This window comes from Hordeum vulgare, chromosome 6H (genome assembly GCF_904849725.1).
Source record: "Hordeum vulgare subsp. vulgare chromosome 6H, MorexV3_pseudomolecules_assembly, whole genome shotgun sequence".
Classification (NCBI taxonomy): Eukaryota; Viridiplantae; Streptophyta; class Magnoliopsida; order Poales; family Poaceae; genus Hordeum; species Hordeum vulgare.
In genome coordinates, this window is record NC_058523.1 from 336,723,643 (window position 1) to 336,748,635 (window position 24,993).

The 24,993-nt window shown below is 43.5% G+C and overlaps 1 protein-coding gene across 1 annotated transcript; it reads left to right on the forward strand.

Annotated features, from left to right (window-relative positions):
- The first annotated feature begins 15,276 nt into the window (after positions 1-15,276).
- On the forward strand, positions 15,277-21,260 carry LOC123401382 (glucose-6-phosphate 1-dehydrogenase, cytoplasmic isoform-like). Its single transcript, XM_045095168.1, has 16 exons — positions 15,277-15,387; positions 16,387-16,611; positions 16,828-16,913; positions 17,069-17,117; positions 17,189-17,375; positions 17,547-17,704; positions 17,783-17,851; positions 18,050-18,108; positions 18,547-18,583; positions 18,820-18,891; positions 19,033-19,180; positions 19,503-19,598; positions 20,308-20,378; positions 20,468-20,583; positions 20,784-20,829; positions 20,907-21,260. The coding sequence occupies exons 2-16, from the start codon at positions 16,429-16,431 to the stop codon at positions 21,081-21,083; spliced, it is 1,554 nt and encodes a 517-aa protein (XP_044951103.1). The 5' UTR covers positions 15,277-15,387; positions 16,387-16,428; the 3' UTR covers positions 21,084-21,260.
- The last annotated feature ends 3,733 nt before the right edge of the window (positions 21,261-24,993 follow it).

The following is a 24,993-nucleotide window of genomic DNA, read 5'->3' on the forward strand; positions in this document are numbered from 1 at the left end:
CCTTGTCTTGATCACTAAGTCTTGTGGAATCTTCCTCGTATATGAATTCGGCTCTCCGAACTAGCCCATTAGCGAACCGCCATCACTGCTGCAATCAGGGAAATTTCCATCAACCCATTGTTTGTCATCTGTTGGCTGATGTCAAAGAGACTCTTTGCCATCAGTTGCCACAAAACACACGACAAGGACCTGGCTGATAGCAAAGAGAGTGTTTGCCATTAGCCAAGTCTTTGTTGTCTGCCAGCAAATGACACAGAAGGAGAAGGCAGATGGCAAAGAGACTAGGCCCCAACACCCCACTTTGTCGTCTGCGAGTAGACGGCAAAGTGGATGGCCCATAATGGCCGCCGCCGCCCCCCACCACCACCCCTCTTTGCCGTCTGCCGCCACCCCTTTGCCTCCCGCTAGCGGACAACAAAGGGGACGGCCCCATAAAGGCCGGCGTAGCCCCCCACCCACCCCACACTCTTTTTGTCTGTCTCTCTCCCTCGCCCTTGCCCCCAGCCCCCGACAGTCGCCCACCACCAGAGATCCCCCGCGCCGGCCACCCCTCGCCCCACCCTCTCCTACGCCGGCCCCGCACCGGCCACCCCTCACCCACACTCTCCCTGCGATGGTCCCGTGCCGGCCACCCCCGCTCCTCCCCGTGCCAGCCACCCTCTCCCCGCATCTCTCCCCGTGCTGGCCCCGCACCAGCCACCCCTCCCCGCGCCGACCACCCCCGCTCCACCCCGCTCCGGCCACCCCCTCCCTGTAGCTCTCCCTGCTCCGGCCACCCCTCCCCGCGCCGGCCGCCCCCGCGCCGGCCACCACTCCCCATAACCAGCGCCCCTTCCCCACCCTGTGCCCCTGTCTTGCCCGGCGCCCCACCGCCCCGGCCTCCGCACACTGCCTCCGGTGCCGACCGCACCAAGGTGAGATTTTTTTTTCCCTTTTTGTTTTCTAATGCTATGTTAGTTTAGTTTAGTACTATGTTAGATTAGTGGCAGGTTTAGGTTAGTGTTGTGTTAGATTAGTGGTAGGTTTAGTTTAGTGCTATGTTAGTGATAGGTTTTAGTTTAGTGATAGGTTTTAGTTTAGTGCTATATATGTTTAGTGATAGGTTTTTTATGTTTTTGTTCTTTTTTGTTGTTTAATTGTTAGGTTATATATTAAATTTAGTGGTAGGCTATATTAGATTACATTTTTCTGTTTTAGTGCTAGGTTTAGTTAATTAGTCATAATAAAAAGAAGTATAAAAAGATGAAAAAATATGAAGAATAAAAGAAGAGCAAGTAGAAGAAGGAAGAAGAAGAAGAAGAAGAAGAAGAAGAAGAGGAGGAGAAGAAGAATAAGAAGAAGAGGAGGAGGAGGAGGAGAGGGAAGAAAGAAGAGGAAAAGGAAAAAGAAGGAAGAAGAAGAAGAAGAAGAAACAATGAAGAAGAGGACAAGGAAAGAAGAAGAAGAAGTAGAAGAAGAGGATGAGGAGAAGAAGAAGAGGATACGGAAAGAAGAAGAAGAAGAAGAAGAAGAGGAACTGTCAATGCTTTATGTGATGTGATGTCATTAGTAATATTATCTTTTCATAGTTTGAATTGTCAATGCTTTACGTGATGTGATGTCCTAAAAAAATTCACTCGGTGAAATTTACAGGCTTTGTGCTATTTCATCTCCTTGGAGTCATCGTCGTCGAAGATTTTGTTCTGTGATCCCGCCGTTGTTCGACTGCTTCCTCTACAGCCTAGGGTGAGCTACAAATCCACCTTCACCTCCTACGCTCTTTTAATCATGTTAGTAGATTTCATTTTCATGCTAAGTCATGTAACCTAGGCGTCTCCCGTCTGAAAGGGTTGCATCGATAAATATGCATTCAATTGCATATTTATCACCATAACTCATTCGGATCGTCCAGGGATTTCCATGGACAGCCTAAGTAAGTGTAGAGTGAGTACGTTCTCCATGCTCTACCCCATTCCAAGACAAAATTTCGGCAACACCTCCCCGTTGTTCTGGTGATGCACATTCTCTCGGCTTTTTGCCGAGACATGTATTTGGAGAACTGCGGGGAGGTGCTGCTGAAATTTTGTCTCGGAATGGGGTAGAGCATGGAGAATGTACTCACTCTACACATACTCGGGTGGGATTAGGACCTATGTTTACCTATTAGCGTGTAGGTTGCATGGACGTAATAAAATTGACAAACTATGTTAACTGATGAATATACATGTTGAATTATATATATATATATATGTGTGTGTGTGTGTGTGTGTGTGTGTGTGTGTGTGTGTGTGTGTGTGTGTGTGTGTATCTGGTGTCTTTAGAAGCCAGGAAAGATGAGTGATCGTGTGTGGATGTATACCGGTGAGACTAGTCACAAAGAGATGACCAAAGAATGGTTTGTAAAAACCAGGGAGTTTGTGAAAGCCGCATTTGTAAATGGTGAGGAAACAAACTGGTGCCCCTGTCCTGGGTGCGATACCTATAAAAAGAGGACAGAGGCTGAAATGATTAAACACCTGGAGAGGAGGTGTTTTAGCCTAATTATATGGTGTGGACATTTCATGGTGAGTCTAGACAACGCACCAGAGCTGAGGTGGTTTGTCGTCGCATCGACGAGCATGGTACCGGGATTGAAAGCATGGTGCAAGACTTTGATGATGCTCGGGATTCGGACGATGAGATGGAGGAATATGCAAAGCCCTTCTATGAAATGTTGTAGTATTCAAAACGTCCTCTCCACAAGCAAACTGAGCTTTGTCAGCTGGATGCCATTGCACAAGTAATGGCTCTAAAGGCTCAGTCCAACTTGGGAAGGGAATGCTACGACGCGATGATGACACTACTTGGACGCTTTCTACCCAAAGGCCACGCCATGCCTGCAAACCTGTACCAGTCGAACAAAATACTTCGTGTACTTAAGATGTCCTATGAGAAGATACATGCCTGTGAGAAAGGATGTGCCTTATTTAGGAAGGAGTATGCGTACTTGGACTATTGTCCCATTTGCAAGTCTTCCAGGTATGTTGTGGTAGACAACGGTATGGGTGAGAAGAGCCAAACCGAATTCTCAATTAATGTTCTTCGGTATATGCCAATCATACCAAGGCTTCAACATTTTTTCACGGTCGAAGAGACGGCCAGACAGATGACATGACATAAATTGGGAAAAAGAGCCGAACTAGATGCAGATGGGAATAAGATGGTGGTACACACATCGGATGGGGAAGCATGGCAGGAATTTGATGCATTACATCCGGATAAAGTGGCAGATCCAAGGCATCCTCGAGTTTGCGCCTCCACGGATGGGTTCAATCCCTTTGGTATGACGACAACTCAATACAGTTGTTGGACTGTATTTATCATTCCACTTAATCTTCCCCCAAACAGATTGTGCAAAGTTAGAACATATTCCTGACGTTGATAATTCCACGACCCAATTATCCGGGGAAGAATATGAATGTGTACATGCAGCCGCTTAAGGATAAATTGCAAGAAGCTTGGGATAATGGGGTCAAGACATATGGCGCCGCTAGAGAACAAAACTTCAAAATGCATGTCTGGTACATGTACTCGATGCATGACTTGCCGGCATATGTGCTATTCTCTGGCTGGTGCGATCATGGAAGGTTCACGTGCCCCACGTGCAAGGCAGATGTTAAGTTTCATTGGTTGCAGCAGGGTCGGAAGTATTCTTGCTTTGACTTGCATAGACAGTTCCTGGATCCTCACCATCAGTTCAGAAAAGACAAGAAGAACTTTACCAAAGGTAAAGTTGTCAGAACATCGCACCACCTGCGTTAACACGCCAACAGATCTTGGATCAGTTAAACACTCTCGAGCCTAATCCAGAGCGTCCAGGGTATTTTAAGGGTATAATTCATAACACGCCTGGACTCATAAGCCATGCTTGTGGGATCTGTCTTACTTCAAAGACCTCCTTCTTCCACACAACATCGACATGATGCACACTTAAAAGAATATCGAAGAGGCCATTTTTGGTACATTGTTCAACATAGAGGGTAAGTCAAATAATAATCCTAAGGCTAGAGTCGATCAAGAAACTCTATGTCATAGACCGTTACAAAACATGCGACAATCGAAAGGAAAGTAGAACTGGTCGAAGCCAAAGGCCCGGTTCAATCTTGGAAGACCAAATATGAGGGAAATTATCTTGTGGGTCAAAATGCACTTAATGTTCCCCGATGGGTACGCAGTGAATCTAAAGAGGGGACCGAGTCTTGAAAAATTGAAAATATTTGGTCTCAAGAGTCATGATTGACACATCTGGCTTGAGCAGGTAATGCCGGTGATGTTATATGGCTTTATACCCGAGGATGAATGGCTAGTACTGGCGGAGCTGAGCTATTTCTTCCATGTTCTTTGTGCGAAAGAACTATCGCCTGACATGGTAGATGACATGGAGGAGTTGGCACCAGAGTTGCTCTACAAGTTAGAGAAGATCTTTCCATCGGGCTTCTTTAATCCAATGCAGCATTTGATTTTACATCTCCTCACTGAGGCAAGATTGGGTGCGCCCGTGCAAAATCGTTGGTGCTTTGCAACTGAGAGGATGCAGAAGACGCTTCGAGCTAAATGTAAAAATAAGCGTAGAATTGAAGCATCGATGGCCGAGGCATTAATTACTGAGGAGGTAGGAAACTTCGTGATAGCACACTACGAAGCCAAAAATCGCCATTTGCATAATACGAAGCCTCGATACAATGATGGCAACCCTAAAAAAGGTGTATCAACCTTAGCCTATTCAAAGGGAAGCTCGCACTAGCCGGTGCTTCGAAACCAATAAGTTGGATGTCGAAGAATGGCGGACCATTTCGTTGTATATCTTCAACAACCTAACAGAAGTGCGGCCGTACATCAAGTAAGTTATTGGTACATTTTTCCGCAACTTATAATTCCTTTGAACTACTCTTCATCCCGTATATTTGATACAGTCGATACGTCACCGAATTCTCGGATGGAGTGGTTATCCAAATTGATTCTGTCGGAAAGTATGAGCTTCTGACAAAGCATGGAGGCGGCTATCCCGGTTTCATCTATTGGTTCAAACAAATGGTAATTATTAATAATGGATCATTTCGTATTAAACTTTTAGGCTAATTCAGAGTCTATGGACTCCGAATTGAGACAAGCCACTAATGGTTTTGACTATAAGGTCCGATCATTTTAGAAATACAACATCAACGGGTATTGCTTCGTACCTTTGGCAAAGAGCTATCTATGCCCGACCGGAAATCTAAAAATTGTGGTGTCTCCTCTACATGCGAAGGAGGTACCGAGTATTATGGAAGAGTTGAAGCAATTTATGAACTTCAATTCTATGGTGAAAACCAACCGAACGTTGTAGTCTTTAAATGTTATTGGTTCCAACCGAAGGAGACTAGAAGGACTCATGAACATATAGGGCTAGTCGAAATCAAGCAAAGCACCCATTTAGATTTTCCCGATGTCTATATTATGGCTCAATAGGCGACCCAAGTTTTCTATCTATCGTGGTCCTACCAAACTAATAAGAATCTGAATGGTTGGGATGTTATTTATGAAGTGCCGCCACATGCTAGACCACCCCCAGATGAATAGGATTATGAACCTCACATTAACCCAGACACATATGACGGAGAATTCTTCCAAGAAACACGTCTTTCAAAGAAACGTTTCAAGAACCGTTGTACTTCACCCTAGAACATGGAAGTAGACAGCGACAATGAATCCAACTTCACACGTGAGTCAGAACCAGCAGAGTTGGAACTAGAAGAGGTTACTGTTGTGGATGACCTGTCAATCTTTGACCGATTACAGAAAGGCTTTCCACAAGTTGATGCCGTGAACCCGATGAGCACGTCATTCATGAAGACACGTCTGATAGTGATGATGATGCATTGATCCATGACTATTATTAGTTTGTATGCATCCCAACTTAAATTATATATGTATATATTATTATTCATGTCAGGTATTTTATGTTGTACTAATTTCTTTTACTCTTTATCATGGCATGTGTTGAAATATGGTGGCCGCAGGTCCAGATCGCTCGACGGCCCGCGCGAGGGGTACTTCCATTCCACCCAGTCTCTCCGTAGAGTCTTGGCAGACAGTCTGGGGACACCCACGGGTGCTTCTTCGTCGGCATCGTTGCCCACTCGGAGAGGAGGTCGGGCAGGCGGGAAGAAGGCAAAGGGTACATGACGTGGCTACGGGAGAGGTAGAAAGACCGCTACACCATCCTCGCCGCCACCCCCAGCTGATTCACCCGAGCACACGACTACTATGGTGGACCCGTTTTAGGTGGAGGCTACGGGGACTCTAGTCCAGGAGCCTCGGGTCGACGGGCATTCGACCCCCGAGACTCCAGTTCCTAAGGCTTAGGCCCATGAGACTCCTGTACTAGGGGCTAAGTCCCAGGAGATTCCCCCCTAGAGGCTTCGGCCAACGCGGATACGTCCAGATGGGATACCTGGCCGGATCGGACCGAGGAGCCGGGTGGCCATTCTAATGGAGGCGGGGAGGCCGGTGATTAGTCTACTGATAGTGAGAGCGAGGTGGTTGAGGGGGTCACCGTGTACCACATGGTAGTACATGTCTCCCGGTCGTGTCAGCGACCCGCGAGCAGAGGCTGGTGATTAGGCCTGAAGAGGAGAAGTAAGTGCATTTACTCTTTTTGTACCTTTTACCTTCAAGTTTCTTCAAATTTCGAATGTGTTGACCTTGTCATACTACACGGGTTGGGATCACCCCCTTGGAGTCCGCAAGCCGAACACCATCCTTGGTGTGATTTGCCGGGAAAATTTCCCGGGGTTTGTCACGTTGCCCAGTGAGGGTGAGCTTCCTACACTAGGATTTACCTAGGAGCACTACCAGGCTGCCCATGCCCCGTCAGAGGAGATTATTGATGGTGTCTTGTGCCACACGAGGGCCGAGATGGTGATCAACAGATTTGGGTAATTTATCCTTTTAAACAATCTAAAATTAACAATATAGCTAGTTATTGTACTAATCATTGTTGTCTTGTTTGATTTCAGACCTTCTACAGGTGTGAAGAGGGATATGAGGAGGCGACGGACAATGTTATCGAGGCCGAGTGCAAGCAGCTATTACAGAACTTACACCATGAGGCTCGGCCGCAGGCTGTTCGAGACTACTACACCATGTGGGGTATTAAGAAGGACAATAAGTTGTGTCGCAAGAAGTATCTAAAGAAGGAGGAGTACATGAAGGTAATTACCTATTCTTAAGGCCTTGTACGTACTTTTCTTGATTTAATTCATAGGCATAGCGCTCAAATTTTTCCTTACTAACTTATAGGTGCCCCCGAGATGGTGTTCGTGTCAGATGGATTGTTGGGAGGCATTGGTAGATGAATGGTGCACATGCCAATGGTGAGCCATACACGACAATGTGAAGGATCAGTGTGCCCAAATGGTTGGTGTGCCACACCATCAAGGCAACGCCAAGTTATTTCAGTTCAGACGGAACTGGGTATGTGATTTTCCTCATAATTCATGCAATTCATTCTTCATGCTAGCTTGAGCCCTTTACTAATGCTTTGTTCCACTCTTTTAGGCGCATCACCATAAGACGGAGGTGCCACATCTGTACGACCTCTATGGCATGGCCATACCGCCTCCTACAAGAAGGCCAATGCATTTTCTGAGTCTCACCTCGATCATCCAGAGAAGTTCACCAACATCTCCTCTCACCACAAGCTTGTGAGATACAAGGACGAGGGGAAGAAGAGAGAGGAGGACTTTAAACCGAGCCGAGAACCTTTGGATCAAGAGATCGTGATGATATCTGGTGGCGGGAGGCCCCATGGCTCGATAGCCATTGGATATGGGTTGATACGTTGTCCTCTCACTCTCCCGGAGATCAATGCGCACGAGACGAGCTCCTGTCCTGAGATAAGGCCTCATGCACGGCCAGTTGATCTCCTCACCGAGGTTAGTTATACGAACATTGTGTGTGTGGCCATCGATGATTACAAGGCTAACAAGGAGTGGTGTTGCAGGCTGCTCTTCAGAAAGAGAGAGCGGCAACCGAGACGCTTTTGGAGGAGAGGGACCGGGCCACGAAGGAGAACACGACTCGGTTGTTGGAGGAGAGGGACCGGGCTGCGAAGGAGAACATGACTCGATTGTTGGAGGAGGAGAGGGCACAGAATGAGGCGGCTAACTGGGCCATGTACGATCTCCTTGTGGTAAGTTTCTTTTTCACATTTGCCAAGTCATGCATGTAATGTCCGTTTCATTACTAACTGATATGACTGACCCTTCAAAACCAAATGTGAGTCTATGTGCCTCCAAAACGGTCATACCCCTTTGCCGATGCCGGACCTTTCTATGGTTGGAACAATGAGTTTCATTTCAATAGTCATTAGTTAGTAGTATGAACATTTGATTGTCATCATGCTAACGAGACATTTCAAAATATCTTTGGTGCAGAATAACTCCCGAGTCGCATCGCACACCCCTTCTCCAAGGCAACCTTCTCCAAGTGAACCCGACCCTAACAACCCCCATGATTCACATCCTTCATGACGATGGAGGTAAGTTTTCCCTAGTGTTCTCCCGCATACTTAGCTCATAACTTAGCTAATTATCCTTCTTCTAGTTTTATTCTCCAAAATGACATACTTAGCTAATTATCCTCCAAAATGACATAATTAGCTTATTTAGTTCATTTATGACATAATTAGCTTAGTTAGGTCAAAAATAGCACAAGAACCTTTGTTAGCTCATAACTTAGCATATCTTCCTCCAAAATGACATAATAAGCTCAAAACAAGATAAGTAATCATCTTCACCTTCTTCTTCTTCTCCTTCTTCTTCTTCTTCTTCTCCTCCTTCTTCTAGTCTTCTCCTCCTCCTCCTTCTTATTTTTCTAGTTTTATTATCCAAAATGACATACTTAGCTAATTATCCTCCAAAATGACTTAATTAGCTTATTTAGTTCATTTATGACATAATTAGCTTAGTTAGGTCAAAAATAGCACAAGAACTTTGGTTAGCTCATTAGCGTATCTTCCTCCAAAATAACGGTTGGATTTGCAAAGACCTATTTAAGGGGGTCTTCTTCCCTAATGATTTTTATCTCTTGAGCTCGTGTTATTCCCCCATTGTTGACCTTCTTCGAGCTTGCTAACTCTCAATCCCTGTAATGATTCTTGCTAGTTCTTGAGGGAAAAGAGAGAGGAGATCTAGATCCACATTTCCACCAATCACTTTCTCCTCTTTGTGAGTGGAACCCCTTGGATCGAGATCTTGGAGTTCTTCGTGTTCTTCTTTGTTGTTCCTCTCATTTTCCTCCATAACATTAGTTATTGTGGTGGGATTTGGGAGAGAAGGACTTGGGCACTCTGTGTGCCCTTGCCATTGCTTTTGTTGCATAGGTTTGAGTTCTCCACGGTGATACGTGGAAGTGAAGTTTGAGAAGCTTATTACTCTTGGGTGTTTGGGTACCCTCGATCTTGTGCCTCTTGGGTTATTTGGCACACTAGATGGTTGGTGGTGCCTTGGAGCTCAATCATTGTGTTGTAAAGCTCCAGGCAAGCGTCGGGGTCTCCGATTAGGTTGTGGAGATTGCCCCGAGCATTTGAGGTCATCTCGGAGCCACAATCCATTATGGTGAAGCTTCGTGGTGTTGTTGGGAGCCTCCAATTAAGTTGTGGAGATTTCCCCCAACCTTATTCTTACGTCTTCGGTGAGCACCCTCAAGGGTCCCTTAGTGGAATCACGACATCTTGCATTGTGCGAGGGCATGAGGAGATTACGGTGGCCTTAGTGGCTTCTTGGGGAGCATTGTGCCTCCACACCGCTCCAAACGGAGACTAGCATCCGCAAGGGTGTGAACTTTAGGATACATCATCGTCTCCGCGTGCCTCAATTATCTCTTACCCGAGCCCTTTACTTATGCACTTTACTTTGTGATAGCCATAGTGTTTCATAGTATATATCTTGCTATAACTTAGTTGTTTATATTGCTTCGAATAAGTTGTTCGTGCACATAGGTGAGCCTAATTGTTTTAGGATTTGTTCTTGACTAATTAAATTTTAGTTTTATTCCGTATTAATTCAAGCCTAAACAATAATTATTTTAAAGCACCTATTCACCCCCTCTAGGCTACATCCATGTCCTTTCAATTGGTATTAGATCTAGGTCTCTCCTTATTAGGCTTTGCTGCATGGAGAGTAAGGAGGTCGACTAGGGGTTTAGGATTCTCTGACACTCTTAGTTTCGATGGCACAAATTTTGATGTTTGGGTAATTCACATGCTTAATCTCTTTAGGGTCATGGACCCAAATTTAGGGTGAATTGTAGATATGGGTTCTTCTCCTCCAAAGGATTCACAAAATATATCTTTAGAGGATGAGAAAAACTCTTATCTCAATTCTCAAGCTTCTAATATACTTTTTTTATGCTTTGAGCAATGTAGTTATATTTCAACTCATTCCATTCCACGATGCTCATGAGTTGTCGACAAAGCTTCAAGATAAATATGGTGTGTCCAAGATTTGTAGGGATGATTGTTCTTACTCCACCTCTGGTCATGTTGTCTTCTCAACTTCATCTACTTTACCTACATGTGGATTGCCACAGGGTAATGATATGGTAAGTAGTGGTGATCATTGTAATGATGATAGTGGGCTTATTGTTGATGATCCATTATCACTATCTTATTGCAATGCTTCATCTTTAGACGTGAACACTTCGAGCACTCCAAATGTTTCACATGCTTGTGTTGATAGTCCTTGCATATCATGTAGAAATTGCTTGACTAAATCTCATGATGATATGCTTTCTATATCTTGTTTCCATGATAAAAATGTATCTATTTCGTCAAGTTGTTGTGCTAACAATGTAGAGGAAATCCATCACTCCATGGAACAAGATGTGACCTCGAATGATGCTTCAAGGGTCCTACATGATCATCTATTATTTCTCACTTTTGCCTTATGGCTAAGGCTTCAAAGGTATCTCCTACTTTGGATACCAATATATCTTATGATGATGATGTGATGATAATAAAGGATGAGGATAATGATGAAGGGAGTGATAATATTGCTTCCTTAAAAATTAAGGGGGAAATGATTTTTAAAGCTCTTCATGAGAATAAAATTCCTCGTTCCAACTTCATGGAAATCATGTCTATTGACATTGGGGGCAAGAAATATATTGAGGAGTTGTAAGCTCATCTCGAGGAGCATGAGGCCACCATTGATGAAATGGAAGATCATGAGTGTGATTGTGCTAATGAGATCGCAGAGCTCTTGAAAATGAACAAACCACCAAGGAATCTCTTAAGGAGACCTTTGCTCTAGAATTATCTAGATTAAAGGAGTCCCATGATAGATCTCTTGAGGTGGCTAATGATTTTAGAACTGAAAATGATAAGTTTAAAGTTGCACATGCTCAACTCCTTGAGGACTTTGAGCACCTCAAGTGTCATTAAGTTCACTCATTGAACTCGCCGAGTCTCATGCTCAACTTGCAGCTTCATATGCAAAAGAGCTTGCCAAGTTGCCTTCTCCTCTTGTTGTAATAATGATTCTTGTGCTACTATATAACTCTTTTTATTGTGAAGCATCCATATTAAAGGAGAATGTTGAGCTAAGGGCTCAACTTGAGTTGCTATCTAGCAATTTTGGGAAATTGGAAGAAAGTCATGTAATGCTCACAAGCTCTCATGTGGACATTAGCACTACACCCAGTCAAAATGCTTTATTGCCATGTGCTAGTCCTCGTAATTCATCTACTCATAATGTTGCTACTCTTGTGATGAATTACTCCCATTGCCTTGTTGCTCTAACGATGAAGCTTATACTTCCTCTAGCACTTGTGTTGATACTAACTATGTTGAGGAAATCAAAGAGCTCAAGGCCCAAGTCACTTCCTTTAAGAAAGACTTGAAAAGGGTCATGAAGGGATGTCCACACTCAACAATATCTTGTGTGGGCAAAAATCCCCAAATGAGAAAGGTGGACTTGTGGATATCTTTGTGGTTGTGGTATGTGACTTGCATATGTGGGGGAAACTGCAAAATGCATGGAAACAGAAAATACATTAGTTGCTAGGTGGGTCCTTTGTTGCATCTCAGTTGAGCAAAAAGAATACATTGCAGAAACAAAAAGAGTTGCAAAGCTAAGCACCTCTAACTCATCGATTTAGGCAATGCGTGAAGTGAATCCTCCAAAGAGCTGCATACATTGTCATCACTGTTAGTGTTAGCTGCAGTAGGCACATGCACATGCTTTGCACTGCCATTGGTACCCACCGCTACCAGCATGAGGTGGATCTCGAGAACCCGCAACGACTCCACCTTGCACATTTCTAGCTGACCTAAATATGACATAAGCTGGGTTGTTGCATACGGTGTACTAGTGTTGAACTGCATTAAAAACAAATGAATTCAGAATTGCAATAAATAAAAAGATCTTCTAGATAAAACAAATATATCAAAAGTGATGCATTCAGTGTAAGTAACTTACATGTCGCTTCCCAAAAACATCGTCGAGAGTATCAACTGCAACAACAACATAAAAGTCCATTTCATGAACAAAACAAGCTCTAGGCAGCGAGTAGTTGATAGTATGATCAACTAAGCATCCTCTTGGCACATCAAGATGGTCCATGTAAATTACATGCACATAGAAAAAAGAAATAAACATCAGCTTCTGACAAGAAGTGTTGTTGTCCCGGTAAAAGAAGGTGGGAATATTATGGGAATGGAAGCGTTGTACCGGAAGCATTGGTAGAAATCCACCGATCAGGAATTTCGCTCTACTATCATTCCTCTTGTCCTGGTATTTTTTGAACTTCTTTCATCACATCAGACAGAATATACTTATCAAACTCAAACTCATGGACCACAATCATGTCTCGAAAAGTGAATAGATATTCTAGGGGAACCATGTTTCCTTTCCCAGGATCTAGGACCAATGCTAGGCACAGTAAAACCCATGACCTCTCAACGACATCCTCATCGTCGTTATATGCCTTCAATACAACGACAACCGTGGTGGATATTGGAGCCCTTTCGTCGTCCAAGTAAACTTCACGGAAATCAACTTTGACCCTCTTGCCGAATTCTAGCGGTCTGCTACCAGATGGCACATTGAATATTTTCTTAACCATGTCTCTTGTAAAGTGTATCTTCTTCTTGTCATTTATCCTGCAATACACAAAATTAAAATGTTAGTATATGTTGCGGAAAAGATAAAAGCATGTTATGCAACAGGTATAGGAAAAGGAGACAAATGACAAAAACAAAATAGATCGCATACTTGAGCACACGCTTCTTGGTGTCAGTCCTCATAAGTATGAAATCGAGAAGCGCTTCTGGAGGAGGAACCAAAGGAGAAATGTAAAGCAAATCCCCGAGGTCGGACTTGCTTATTACATCCCTCTTCTTCCCTGTGATGTCATTCGTTATCTCGCGCAACCTCTTTGCCCCACCATCGAGTTTGGTAAATGGGCATGCTGCAAAAACAAAACAAAAAATGAAAAATACGATTTTATAACTACGAGCATGCATAACTAGTGGTCTAAGAAAATGGAAGGTACTAAAACTACTAGAACCATGCAAACATGATTCAGAATTCAGAAACAAATAGCTACATGAGACATAATTCAAGCAGGCCCAACTAATTTCAGAAAAACGTAAGCTATTATCAGCATTCCTTTTTGAAAACATAAAACCTAAAATTTCCTCTGCTAAAAGCTACATGAAATGCTCTATAGCCAATTTCAGAAAAACAAAAGCATAAGCTATCAACTGCAAGAACATGAGCTAACTAAAAATGAGCTACAAAAAGATAGAATGAGCTACATAATCTATTTGCTGGAAAAATTTAGAAGTAACACAAAGGGATCCTACATCTTTCAGTTTCTATGCATGTAATGCATTACACCATAAACCATGAACTCCAAAAACTATGAGCTCCAGAAATTCAGAAATATCGCAAGCTGAATACTATGATCATGCAACTTTAGGTTTCTCTACATCACATTCAACTCAGTAAATTCAGCAGCACTGAATTTAGGAAGGGATCAAAACCTGAAACTCATTAAAATTCAGCAGCACAACTACACAAAACCTAAGCCTCATTGAAACAACAAACTCATTGAAACCTACTCATTGGCACTCATTGTCAATGTGCATACTGACATGTCTGAATTAGTTTTACATATGTGAACATGCTTTCACATCAGAATTCAGAAACATCAAAGTCTCGTTGCATCTTTGAATTAACATTGCAGCAGCACAAACTCTGCTCACATGAGGTATGCAAAGCAAATAAATCACCAAACAAAACATGTAAAAAAACTGCAGCAACATCCAATCCATATTCTTATCACACTGACGACACCCTAACCTACCGCATCGCCGACATTCACCCTACAACCACGCGACAACTTTCCTAGTGCGCTGCTGAACTACCTACACCGGCGACCACTCGCCAACACATAACGAAAACCTGTGGACGTTGAGCGCGAAGCCGCCCTGGGGAGGACCGCTATGAACACTCGTGTTGCATAAATAACTGAAACCCGTCGACGTCGAGCGTGAAGCTGCCCCTGGGGAGGGCCGCCATGAACGCCTACAAATCATGCAAAAATGAGGGGGAAGGGAATGAGCGGATCTCCGATGCATACATGATGGAGTCGATGCCGGCCATCGCCGAATATGTCGCCGTCGCCACCGCGGTGGATATGCCCCGGTCGCCCGCCGCCCCCGCCGTCCTCACAGATCCAACAACGCCGTCCTTCGAGCAACACGAGTAGACCGAGTTGCGAAAACACTCTCGACTCTTCCTCACTTGCATAAATGGTTGTCCTCAAACAATGGCTTCATTTCAGAAAACGGACGCATGCCGCGGAAGCGGGGACGATGTGGTCCGTCTGATCAACACACAATCCAACGGAGCTGAGCCGGAGGAAGAGCGAGCGTGATCGGTGGTCTGAAGGTAACCTTTTTCCAAAAATTATCCAAGTATAAATAAATATCGTTCAATTTGTTTGAGTTTGCATTAAATTTGATCAAGTATATTGGATTTCGTTTGAATTGTAACCGAACATATGCTGATAGATTTGGATAACATCGGTGTTGTCCGTTCGAGGGCTTTGGAGTTGAAGATGCCCAGGTAGGATAAGCAGCAATTTTCCGGAAAAAGGAAAAGAAAAAAGAAACAGAACAGGGCGTAGATGTGGATGTGGTGGAAGGTTCAGCCAGCGGGTCAAAGGGGAGTGGGAGTAGCCGATGCGAGTATAAAAGCGGCGGCGAGAAAGGAAAGCCATATATAATTTCCACCCAAAGCAAAGCAAAATATTCCCATCCCACCGGCACCACCCCCCTCCTCCCGAAGTCAAGCCGCATCGTCCCTTCAGTGTTCACTGGTCAGTTTTCTCATCCTCCTCTCGATCGCACAGCTGCCGACCACAACGATTCCTCTTGATGGGACTGAGTCCTTGGTCGATTGACCGGCCGGCTCTGCTTCCCGCCCCAAGGAAGGAAGGATCGCGTTGCGTTTCGGGATGGGTCTCGTCGCCAGTTCAATTTTTGTTTGCATGTTTTGTTCTTGGACATGCCGCTAGGCTGGTTAACTAGTACTCTCTCCGTTCACAAATTATAAGATGTTTTGGATATTTCAGTATAAACTGCATATGGACTGAAATGAGTGAACAAACACATTAAAACGTAACTATAATTCGGAGTTGGGGCAGGGATTTTTAACTTCTCCAAATAGGATAACTATCATGTTTGCCTTTTTCCTCCTCTCAACACAGAGATTTTTAACTGTTTTCCGGCCGATTTTCCTCATAAACACAGGGGCCATTACATTTTGTTTTCTTTATGAAACGCAGGAACACCCTGCCCTTTCAAGGTTCTACAAGTGACATTGCCGTTTAGTGTATGCAACAGATCTGAAGTCGCAATTGTTATGTTGACACATATGGGGATGGGGAGCCATGTTCAATGCAGTTAATTACTTGCACAGACAGTATTTTTAACTTGACTAGAAGTAGAATCTCGTAGCAGCCCTAGTACATCCATGGTTTTTTTTTTTTCCTGAAGCACATCTGTGGTTATCAGTTCATGAACATGCTACTACAGCAAACTTCTCTGGGATCTTGTTTCAAAAGTTGCATTCTCAGTTGCTGATGGCCAATGGTTAAACAGCAAGGTTCAGTAAAGTTGTTTCATGATGGATCCTTTTTTTTTTCTCTTGTTGCAAAATCTCATTTGGACCTGTCAATCAGTGAAGAGATATTTTGCTTGATTAGTAACTTAGCATTGATCAAAGTTATGTAGCTGTTTAAGAGCTCATACATCTTTCTTTTTTTAAACCAAAGAGCTCATACATCTTGAGATTAAGTGTACCTCTCCAATCTTAGGTTATCTTGAAAGGACGGAGAAACCATACAGACTAGACTACCATGTCAGGAGGATCGGGTGTATCTTCACCATCATTGGGACGAATTAGCACGAGTTCTTTGTCAGACTTGCAGGACTTGGAGCTTTCTTCAGAGTCTGGCTGCTTGTCCATTGTTGTACTAGGTGCTTCTGGGGACCTTGCTAAAAAGAAAACTTTCCCGGCACTCTTTAACCTTTTTCAACAGGTAATCTATCATAACTTTGCAATAGTTGCCGTTTCAAAGGGGATAAACTAGTTGATGCATCTATCTTGAGTTAAATAACTTGCACCCAAGTGTACACTGTACATAACTATATTAAAGAAACAATTGAACATCATTGTATAATGTACTGCATGTCATGTACATAATGTCTTCCCAGCTTGGCACACATTGGCTGAATATTGCTCTCTGATAAGACAGGGATTTATACAATCTGGGGAAGTCCATATATTTGGGTATGCGAGATCAGATATGTCTGATGACGGGTTAAGAGAACACATTCGTGGGTAAGGTCCACATTTCTGGAATTAATATAATGATTTTGTGTACAAATAAATTGGTATGCTTTGTATGAGGATGGTGTTTCCTCCATTTTTATATATGATGAAAGGGCTGGTTCCAAAAAAATATGCATGTTAATGTCATCCTTGTATTGTTACAGATATCTCAAAGGATCTTCAGATGAACATCTTTCACAATTTTTGCAATTGGTGAGTTGCTAATATTATGCATACCTCGTGTGGTATTTCACTTATGTAACCGTGCTTAATTTTCATTGCAGATTAAATATGTTAGTGGTTCATATGATAATGGGACAGGATTTGAATTGCTAAACAAGACAATCTCTGAGAATGAAACATCAGAGAACAACCAACCAGGAAACGCCCGTAGACTATTTTATTTGGCATTACCTCCTTCAGTCTACCCCTCAGTATGCAAAATGATAAGATCATATTGCATGACTCCATGTGAGTTACTTTTGAAAGAAAAAAGGCTGTCCCCTTCCATGTCAACTTTGCAGACTATCGCACTTCCTTCAAAGTACTGAAAATATATGTATATGATTCATTTGGCTGTGTTAATTAAGTATTTTAGATCCATGCTCTTTACTTGTGGTAACCACTGTGCTCTACTTTCAGCCTCTCATACTGGTTGGACAAGAGTTATTGTTGAAAAGCCCTTCGGAAAGGATTTAGACTCTGCTGAGGAATTGAGTGCCCAACTTGGAGAGCTTTTCGATGAAGAACAACTATATAGAATTGACCACTATTTAGGAAAGGAGTTAGTCCAAAACTTGGTAATTTGTGTGTTATTGGTTAGTTGTGTATATTTTTCTGCTTTTGTAAAAGTTTTTCATGCTGTCATCTATTTGCAGCTGGTGCTTCGCTTTGCAAATCGCTTCTTTCTGCCCCTCTGGAATCGTGATAACATTGATAACGTACAGGTAATATGCAATCTTAGGTTGTTAGCACACTTCCATTTGCTGTGCTTCTTTGTATATTTTGGTTATATCTGTAATATTATACACCTTCCTTTGCCGTTTGTCTAAAACTAAATAAGTTCATGTTAGAATAGTTGGAGCATTTCATTTTTATAATGGTCACAACGGTATGTGCTTGCATGTAATAAACCTATCTCGCAGATTGTATTCCGGGAGGACTTTGGAACTGATGGACGTGGAGGATATTTTGATCAATATGGGTATGTTGTAAATTTAACTTTTGCAAGGAAGTTTGTATGCTCAGTGCATTTTATTTCAAGCACATATGCTTTAAGCTGAAACTATGATGTAAAACATCTCTTCTATATATTGTAAATTTAAATGGTACGAAATGTCATAATGAATATTTTGTTCATGTACAGTTGTGCATTCATAATGCTCGAGTTGCGCATTTCTTTCTTAAAACAGAAGGCTCACATGAGTCTGGCTTTAAACTAATAAAGGCCCATACGGCCAACAGGTGCATTCGTTTTCAGAACACCAAAATTTTTTGGAACTCAAAGTCCATTCATGTGCATTAGTCTGGCATGTTTGTTAACAGATGCAAGACAAAACCTTACTGGGTTTGGTATTTATATTATGTGTTGTTATTCCTGTTGTAGCAAATTGAATGTCTGACCTCAAATTTATTGCTACAGTATCATTCGGGATATTATTCAGAACCATTTGCTGCAGGTAAATTATCCTCATATGAATCTATAGTAGCAATTATTTACTGTGGCAATTTCTTAATATTTTGCTTGCAGTCATTCAGAATGATTAGCGTTCTATAGCGTCATAGTTTTCATATTAAATCTTTCGAGCAGGGCGGAGCAGCTACCTGTCGGACATTAGAATTCCTCGAAAGAGGATACTGTTTCTCTTTTCAGGAATTTAGAGCTCTGGTTAATGCCTATCAATCTTATCTGCAGGTCTTTTGTTTGGTAGCCATGGAAAAGCCTGTCTCTCTTAGTCCTGAGCACATACGAGATGAGAAAGTCAAGGTTCTTGCTTCTCCTTAAATCATACTATGCTCCATATTATATCTACTTAATAGAAAATCGACCTTTGGACTTTTGGTGTGATACCTAAGTATGAACTCCTTGTTTTTATTGCTTAGAAGTAAATTCATCTTACACTGTCAGGTTCTGCAATCAGTGAGCTCTATAAAGCATGACGAGGTAGTCCTTGGGCAATATGATGGCTACAAGGATGATCCAACAGTGCCAAATGAATCCAACACACCTACTTTTGCATCCGTTGTGCTGAGGGTACACAATGAGAGATGGGATGGTATATTGTACTTCTTCCATGGCTGGTTATTTATTTTAAAGCTCAAAAATCACATCATAAGTATATTTCTTAATCCAGAATCCACATTTTTTTCCATCTGAACTGTGTGTCTTTTTGCGACAAAAGAGTCTTACGACATTATCAGTCCTGCATCATGTTCCTGAAATATGTGCGATACGGTTTCTTGTTACGATTGGAAGATGTCGTCTGATATACCCTTCTGTTTTGTAGTGAAAAAATGAAACTGCATTATAAACTACATGGAATTTTCAGATCCCCGTATTTATCTTTCAGTACTGACATTTGAATAATTGTGCTGTAGGAGTTCCTTTCGTCCTTAAGGCTGGTAAAGCACTAAGCTCTAAGAAAGCAGAGATACGTGTGCAGTTCAAGGATGCTCCAGGCGATATTTTTAGATGTATGTGCTGATGCTTTTCTCCTTTCCAAATGTACCATCATCAAGCTTGGTCTTGCAAAAGGGGGGGGGGGGGGGGGGGGTGGGCGAACAGTAGGAAAGACAAATTTATTGATGTTGTAGATTTTACAGTGCTTAACTACTAAAAAGAATACTCCAACTCCCCACTATAGATCTGCCCAATATGTTGATATGAAGAGTACTTGCTTAAAACGTGTAATGATGTGATACCCGTAATATGAGCACACAACCTATAGAAGTTACTACAATATATAAGCATGGGATGAGTTGCTACATGGTAGGCCACTAAATTCAAGTAAGTCGAGTACTTTCAGTTTGACCTTACTGATTTGTATAATCATTGTTTCTTTGACATGGGTTAACCCTGCTTATGCATGTTTAGTACTGACGACAATTGATCATCTTCTCATGAGTAAAAGAGCTCAAGAAATGCTTCATAATGTTGCATTTAGTTTCTTTAGAACTGTTAGGGATAATCTATCATTTTAACTATATCATTTGCGCAAAGTTGAACCCCATGGTAATATTAAGCCTCAACTAAAATGGTGCCAAATCATCTCCGATGCTGTTGATTGTTATGAACCTGTTTGTCTCAAAATATTATCTTATTCTTGTTAGTATCAAAGTTGATTTTTTCTTTTATTGGATCAAAATAGCTCTTCTGTGTTTATTGCTATTTACCTTTGTACAGGCAAGAAACAAGGAAGAAATGAATTTGTCATACGCCTGCAGCCATCGGAAGCCATGTATATGAAATTAACTGTATGTACAACTGCTTGTCTAAGGTTCAGAACTAGATACAGTAGCTGCCGACTGATATTTGTCTAAACAAACTTGATGACTTTCGGCAGGTAAAGAAACCAGGGCTCGAAATGGCAACAGAACAAAGCGAGCTGGATTTATCCTACGGGCTACGGTACCAAGATATAAAAATCCCAGAAGCATACGAGCGTCTTATCTTGGACACGTATGTGCCGGTCCACCCTTCATCTTCTGCTAAATTTGTTTGTGACACATTCAATTATCTGCACGCCTTCATGCCCTTTACCCATCAATTAAATAGGTGGCGCCATATATAACTTGAAAAATTCTCGCCTTCCGTCTGAAAGAACAAACATTCTTCCTTGCTCTCAATGTACTCAATGATATCGATCAATGTTTTGGCAGGATAAGAGGTGACCAGCAGCACTTTGTTCGCCGAGACGAGCTGAAGGTTTGTACACTGTACCGTTTACATCCGTGCTTCTTTTGCTGTGAATTTCTGTTGGGAACGTGACACTGCTTCAACAGGCTGCCTGGCAGATCTTCACTCCCTTGTTGCACGACATCGATAGTGGCAGGTTCAAGGCTCTACCATACCAACCGGGAACCCGGGGTCCTCCGGAGGCCGATGAGTTGAGCAAGAGGACGGGGTACGTGCCGACTCTTGGCTATGTCTGGGCACCACCAACCCTTGCAAAGTTTTAGCCGCTACCAAGTGCCGGTTAAGAACAGGAGTGTTCTGGGTTTACAGAGAATTACTTCAGAGGGAAATTACTTGCTCTGTGTGTTATATACGGAAGAGCATTTGTAATAAGCAATCTGTGCTTTTCAAAACAGTATACCATTTTACGATTACAAATAAATGAAACTTAGTGATTATTATTTTTTCCGATTGACTCCCCCCCACCCCCCTCCCGGCGTCGCTCTCCCTGACGACTCGGGGGGCGAACCCTAGCGCCGCCACTCACCCACCCCCTCCCCTCCCTTGTCTCGCCGCCGCTAGAGGTTCCGGCCAGCGAAGCTCGACTGGATCCGGGGACGGCGGCGGCGGGGCACTTCTTTGGCGGCCGTTTGGAGGCGGGGCGGCTAGCTCTCGGCCACTCGGATGGCGGCGGTTGCCGTGATGGAGCTCGCTGAGTTGGCCGGTGTCCTACACGCCCGGTTCGGTGGCTGGCAACAGCGATCCTGTGGCCAGGGGTGTAGATCCGGTGGATGGATTCTCCGGCGCCGGCACCGGGCGCGTTGGGTGGATCAGGTAGCCTCTCTGGCTTGGTTTTTTGTCCTAGCTGGCCTTGTTGGGGTGGGGTGGCAGCCCCCTCCCCCCGCCCACTGCTCGTTGGCCACTCCTAGTCTGCCTATGTGGGCCACGGGCTGCGTTGCGGTGGTGCTGCTCGACTTCGTCAGCGGCAAGGTTTCGGTGCTCGGTGGCGGGGGTCCTCCGCGCGTGCTGCTGGCGCTCAGCTCGGGGGAGGATGGTGGCGGCCTGCTCGGCCGAGCCGGCATCCTTCTCGGTCGAGGTATGTAGTGTGCTCTGGCCGGCACGGTGTTGGTTTGAGCTGCTAGTCCTCCTGGGGCAGTGGCCTCTACGTGGTGTAGGTGGGCCTGCCGATGGTGTGTCTAGCGACGCTACTTCCTTCTAGTTTCGGTATAGTTGTGTGCGCCTCCGGTGGGTTGGAAAAGCCTCCAGCCAGTTTGTGGTGGTCTGAATCTGACCATGGGCTACGACAGGGCGGCCATGGTCCCTTGTGGTCGTGCAGATCAGCTCTCACCTCACTCAACCGATCTTCGGGAGTGTGTCAGATCAACTTGGGCGAAAGCCTTGCTCCAACTGGATCCGGCGATGGCGGCACCTGTGGGTGCCGTTAAACTCCTTGGAGGCGTTGTTGTTTTTGTTGTTTGCACCCTCCTCGTCAAAACCCTGGGGGAAACCCCAGTCCAGGCCCTCCTGTACGGATGATGGCGGCGCAACCAGCGTCGCAACCTTCTTGAAGGCATCATCTTTGGGGTCAACATGGTTGTTGTGTGGGTGTTGCTTGTTGTCGGAATGTTGTTGGTGGTCGTGCGGCCGGTTGGGGTCGACGGTGGTTTGTGTAGATGCTGACATGCTTCTTATGTGTCCATCTCCGGTGGTGTTCCCTGGTGTCGGTCGTGTTGCTATGCATGTTCAAGTCCCTTCCTTGGCGGCCGTTGTGTTGCGGTGAGCTTAGTGCTCTTGGTGTTGTCATGGTTCATCTTTGCTCTTCGACGACGCAAGATGCCTCCTCAACTTGCTAATCGTTTTGGATTCTCATGGCGGAGCCCCAGTCAAGGTTCGTGCTGTCACTCGTTGGTTGTCGTTGCTTCTGAGTTATGTCGTGAGGTTCGGTATGCACGCCGGTGTGGTGCATTAGGTTGCTTGATTAGTCTTGGTATTGTGATCCCTCGACGACACCCCACATCTACTTGTTCCTCCTATGGATTCGTCCTTCGATCTGCTAGCTAGGTCGGGCTTTGTCCTCGGCGTCCTTTTTTATAATCTTGTGTAATCATGTTACTTGTATGGTTTTCGGCCCGGTTTTCGGCCTGGTTTTCCTCATAAACTGGGTCAACTTGTTCAAGTTTTCGATCCAGTTTTTCTTATAAACTGAATCAGCCAAAGCTTAAGAGATGACTCTTGGCTTTGGCAGCTTTTTGAGCAATATATTCAGGTGGGGATTCCCTCCCTTCTGGTGACCGTTCAAAAAATTTACAAATAAATGATAATACCATCTTTTTAAGTTCACACATTTCGCTCAACAAGACTGATAAAAAAGAGATAATTCCTTATTTAACATCAAGCTTAAATTTTACGCCCTATTTGACATCCACAAATTATTTCTTCCGTATATAACAACAAGTCTAAAATTTATGCCTTTTATAACATTTTTGTTCATTTTAAGCCTAGATAATACTTAAAAAGACTATTTTGCCCCTCATGCGATATTTTTGTGTGTGTGCTGTTCCGTGTGTGTGCACGCATACATGTATGGTATTGATGTTCCGTGTGTGCTGCTGCATGTATGTTTGTGTGTGTGCGCGTGCTACTACATGTGTTGCTACGTGCGCGTGTGCATGCTGTTGCAACGTATGTGTGGTGTTGCGTGTGTGTGTGCGCGTGTGTGTGCTGGTGCTGTGTGCGCTGCAACGGTGGAGCTATATGCCGGGGTCAATTGACCCCAATGACCTTGGCCCATACCCTGCAGTTTACATATAGCCCATTAAAAGAAGGACGTAGTGAAAAAAATATGACCTCAGTCCGAACCAGCAAGCAGCCTCACATCATGGCAGTAACCCATTAACATGCAACAAGTAGGCCCACTCACACTCTCTTGATCCCCAAACTCCAACGTTAAACAGACTGATCTGACGATTTTCCTTAAAAAAATCTAGCGATCTTCAAGATCTTTGTTTAGGTGACTTGCCGTGAGCAATCACGGAATTACACCCTTGTGTCGCCCTTGTGCTTTCTTCCCAGGTCATCCCTGTCTCTCTGTTCGTTCACCCTGGCCGCGTTCAATTTGACAATTTCTACCATTTTTATAAGAATTCAAGATTCATTCTGCACATCTAATCGTAAGTGCAGGAAAGGGGACTGTCCATCTAATTCTTGTTCTTGTTGGCATAGGCCTGTGTCGGACGTCGCTCGAGACGAGTACTTTTCTTGGAAACACGTACGTACACAATAGCTATCCATGCTAGCCGGACGATCGGTTCCAAGAAAAAGATGCGTACGTACACGTAACCTAAGCAGGCAGGCTAGCGGGGTGGATGGTTTCTTACGTAAACTAGTACATGCACATGCACGTATGAAACTATCAGGTCGGTCTTTGATCGCTGAATCTACTCACCGAGACACACTCGCGAGATGCCTAGATATTGCCGCAGGCTCGTATCAAGTCTGTTGATATGTATTCCTTTCATAAAGAAGGTACAATATTACAAGAGGTACATAGGATTATATAGTAGCTAGCATAAATGATAAAATAGTCTTTTTAGATGTTATTTAGGCTTAAAATGAACAAAAGTGTCATAAAGGGCATAAAATTTAGACTCGTTGTTATATAGGGGAAAAAATTGTTCAGTGTCAAATAAGGAAATGAAATTTAAGATAGTGTTAACTAAGGAATTGTTTCGATAAAAAAACCAATTCACCATGGAAGAACCTTGAAACGTAGCAAGTGCTAGTTGATTTTTATTTTATTTTCTGTTTTTTGTGAAAAAGACCTGGGACTATTATAGATAAATTTGCCTCTCTTCTCTTCCACTATAGTTTCTAGTGACAAGGCTGTACAATCAGTAAGGACATGCTCTTAAAAAACTCAAATTGGATTATATCATTAAACCCAAATGATAAGTGAAATACATGTGGCACGAAGTAACACCGTTTCGACTTTTTTACCACTAAAGTTGCCATAAAAGAAACTCTAAAAAACTAAAACTTGTCATCCAAACAAAAACTTGTCATGCTTTACAACTAAAATTACCATCCTCGAAAAACTAAACAAAAACATGAGGACGGAATTGCTAGAATAGAGGCTAGGGATGAGAATAAATGTGAAGCAACGTCAAATTTTTCAGCATCGAAGAAGAAAGAAGT

What these genes read in the sequence shown, in the direction of transcription:
- LOC123401382 (XM_045095168.1), top strand. Translation starts at nt 16,429, where the DNA reads ATGTCAGGAGGATCGGGTGTATCTTCACCATCATTGGGACGAATTAGC. An exon ending in TACGAGATGAGAAAGTCAAG is followed by an intron (nt 18,892 to 19,032) that starts GTTCTTGCTTCT and finishes TTACACTGTCAG; the next exon opens with GTTCTGCAATCAGTGAGCTC. An exon ending in TCCAGGCGATATTTTTAGAT is followed by an intron (nt 19,599 to 20,307) that starts GTATGTGCTGAT and finishes ACCTTTGTACAG; the next exon opens with GCAAGAAACAAGGAAGAAAT.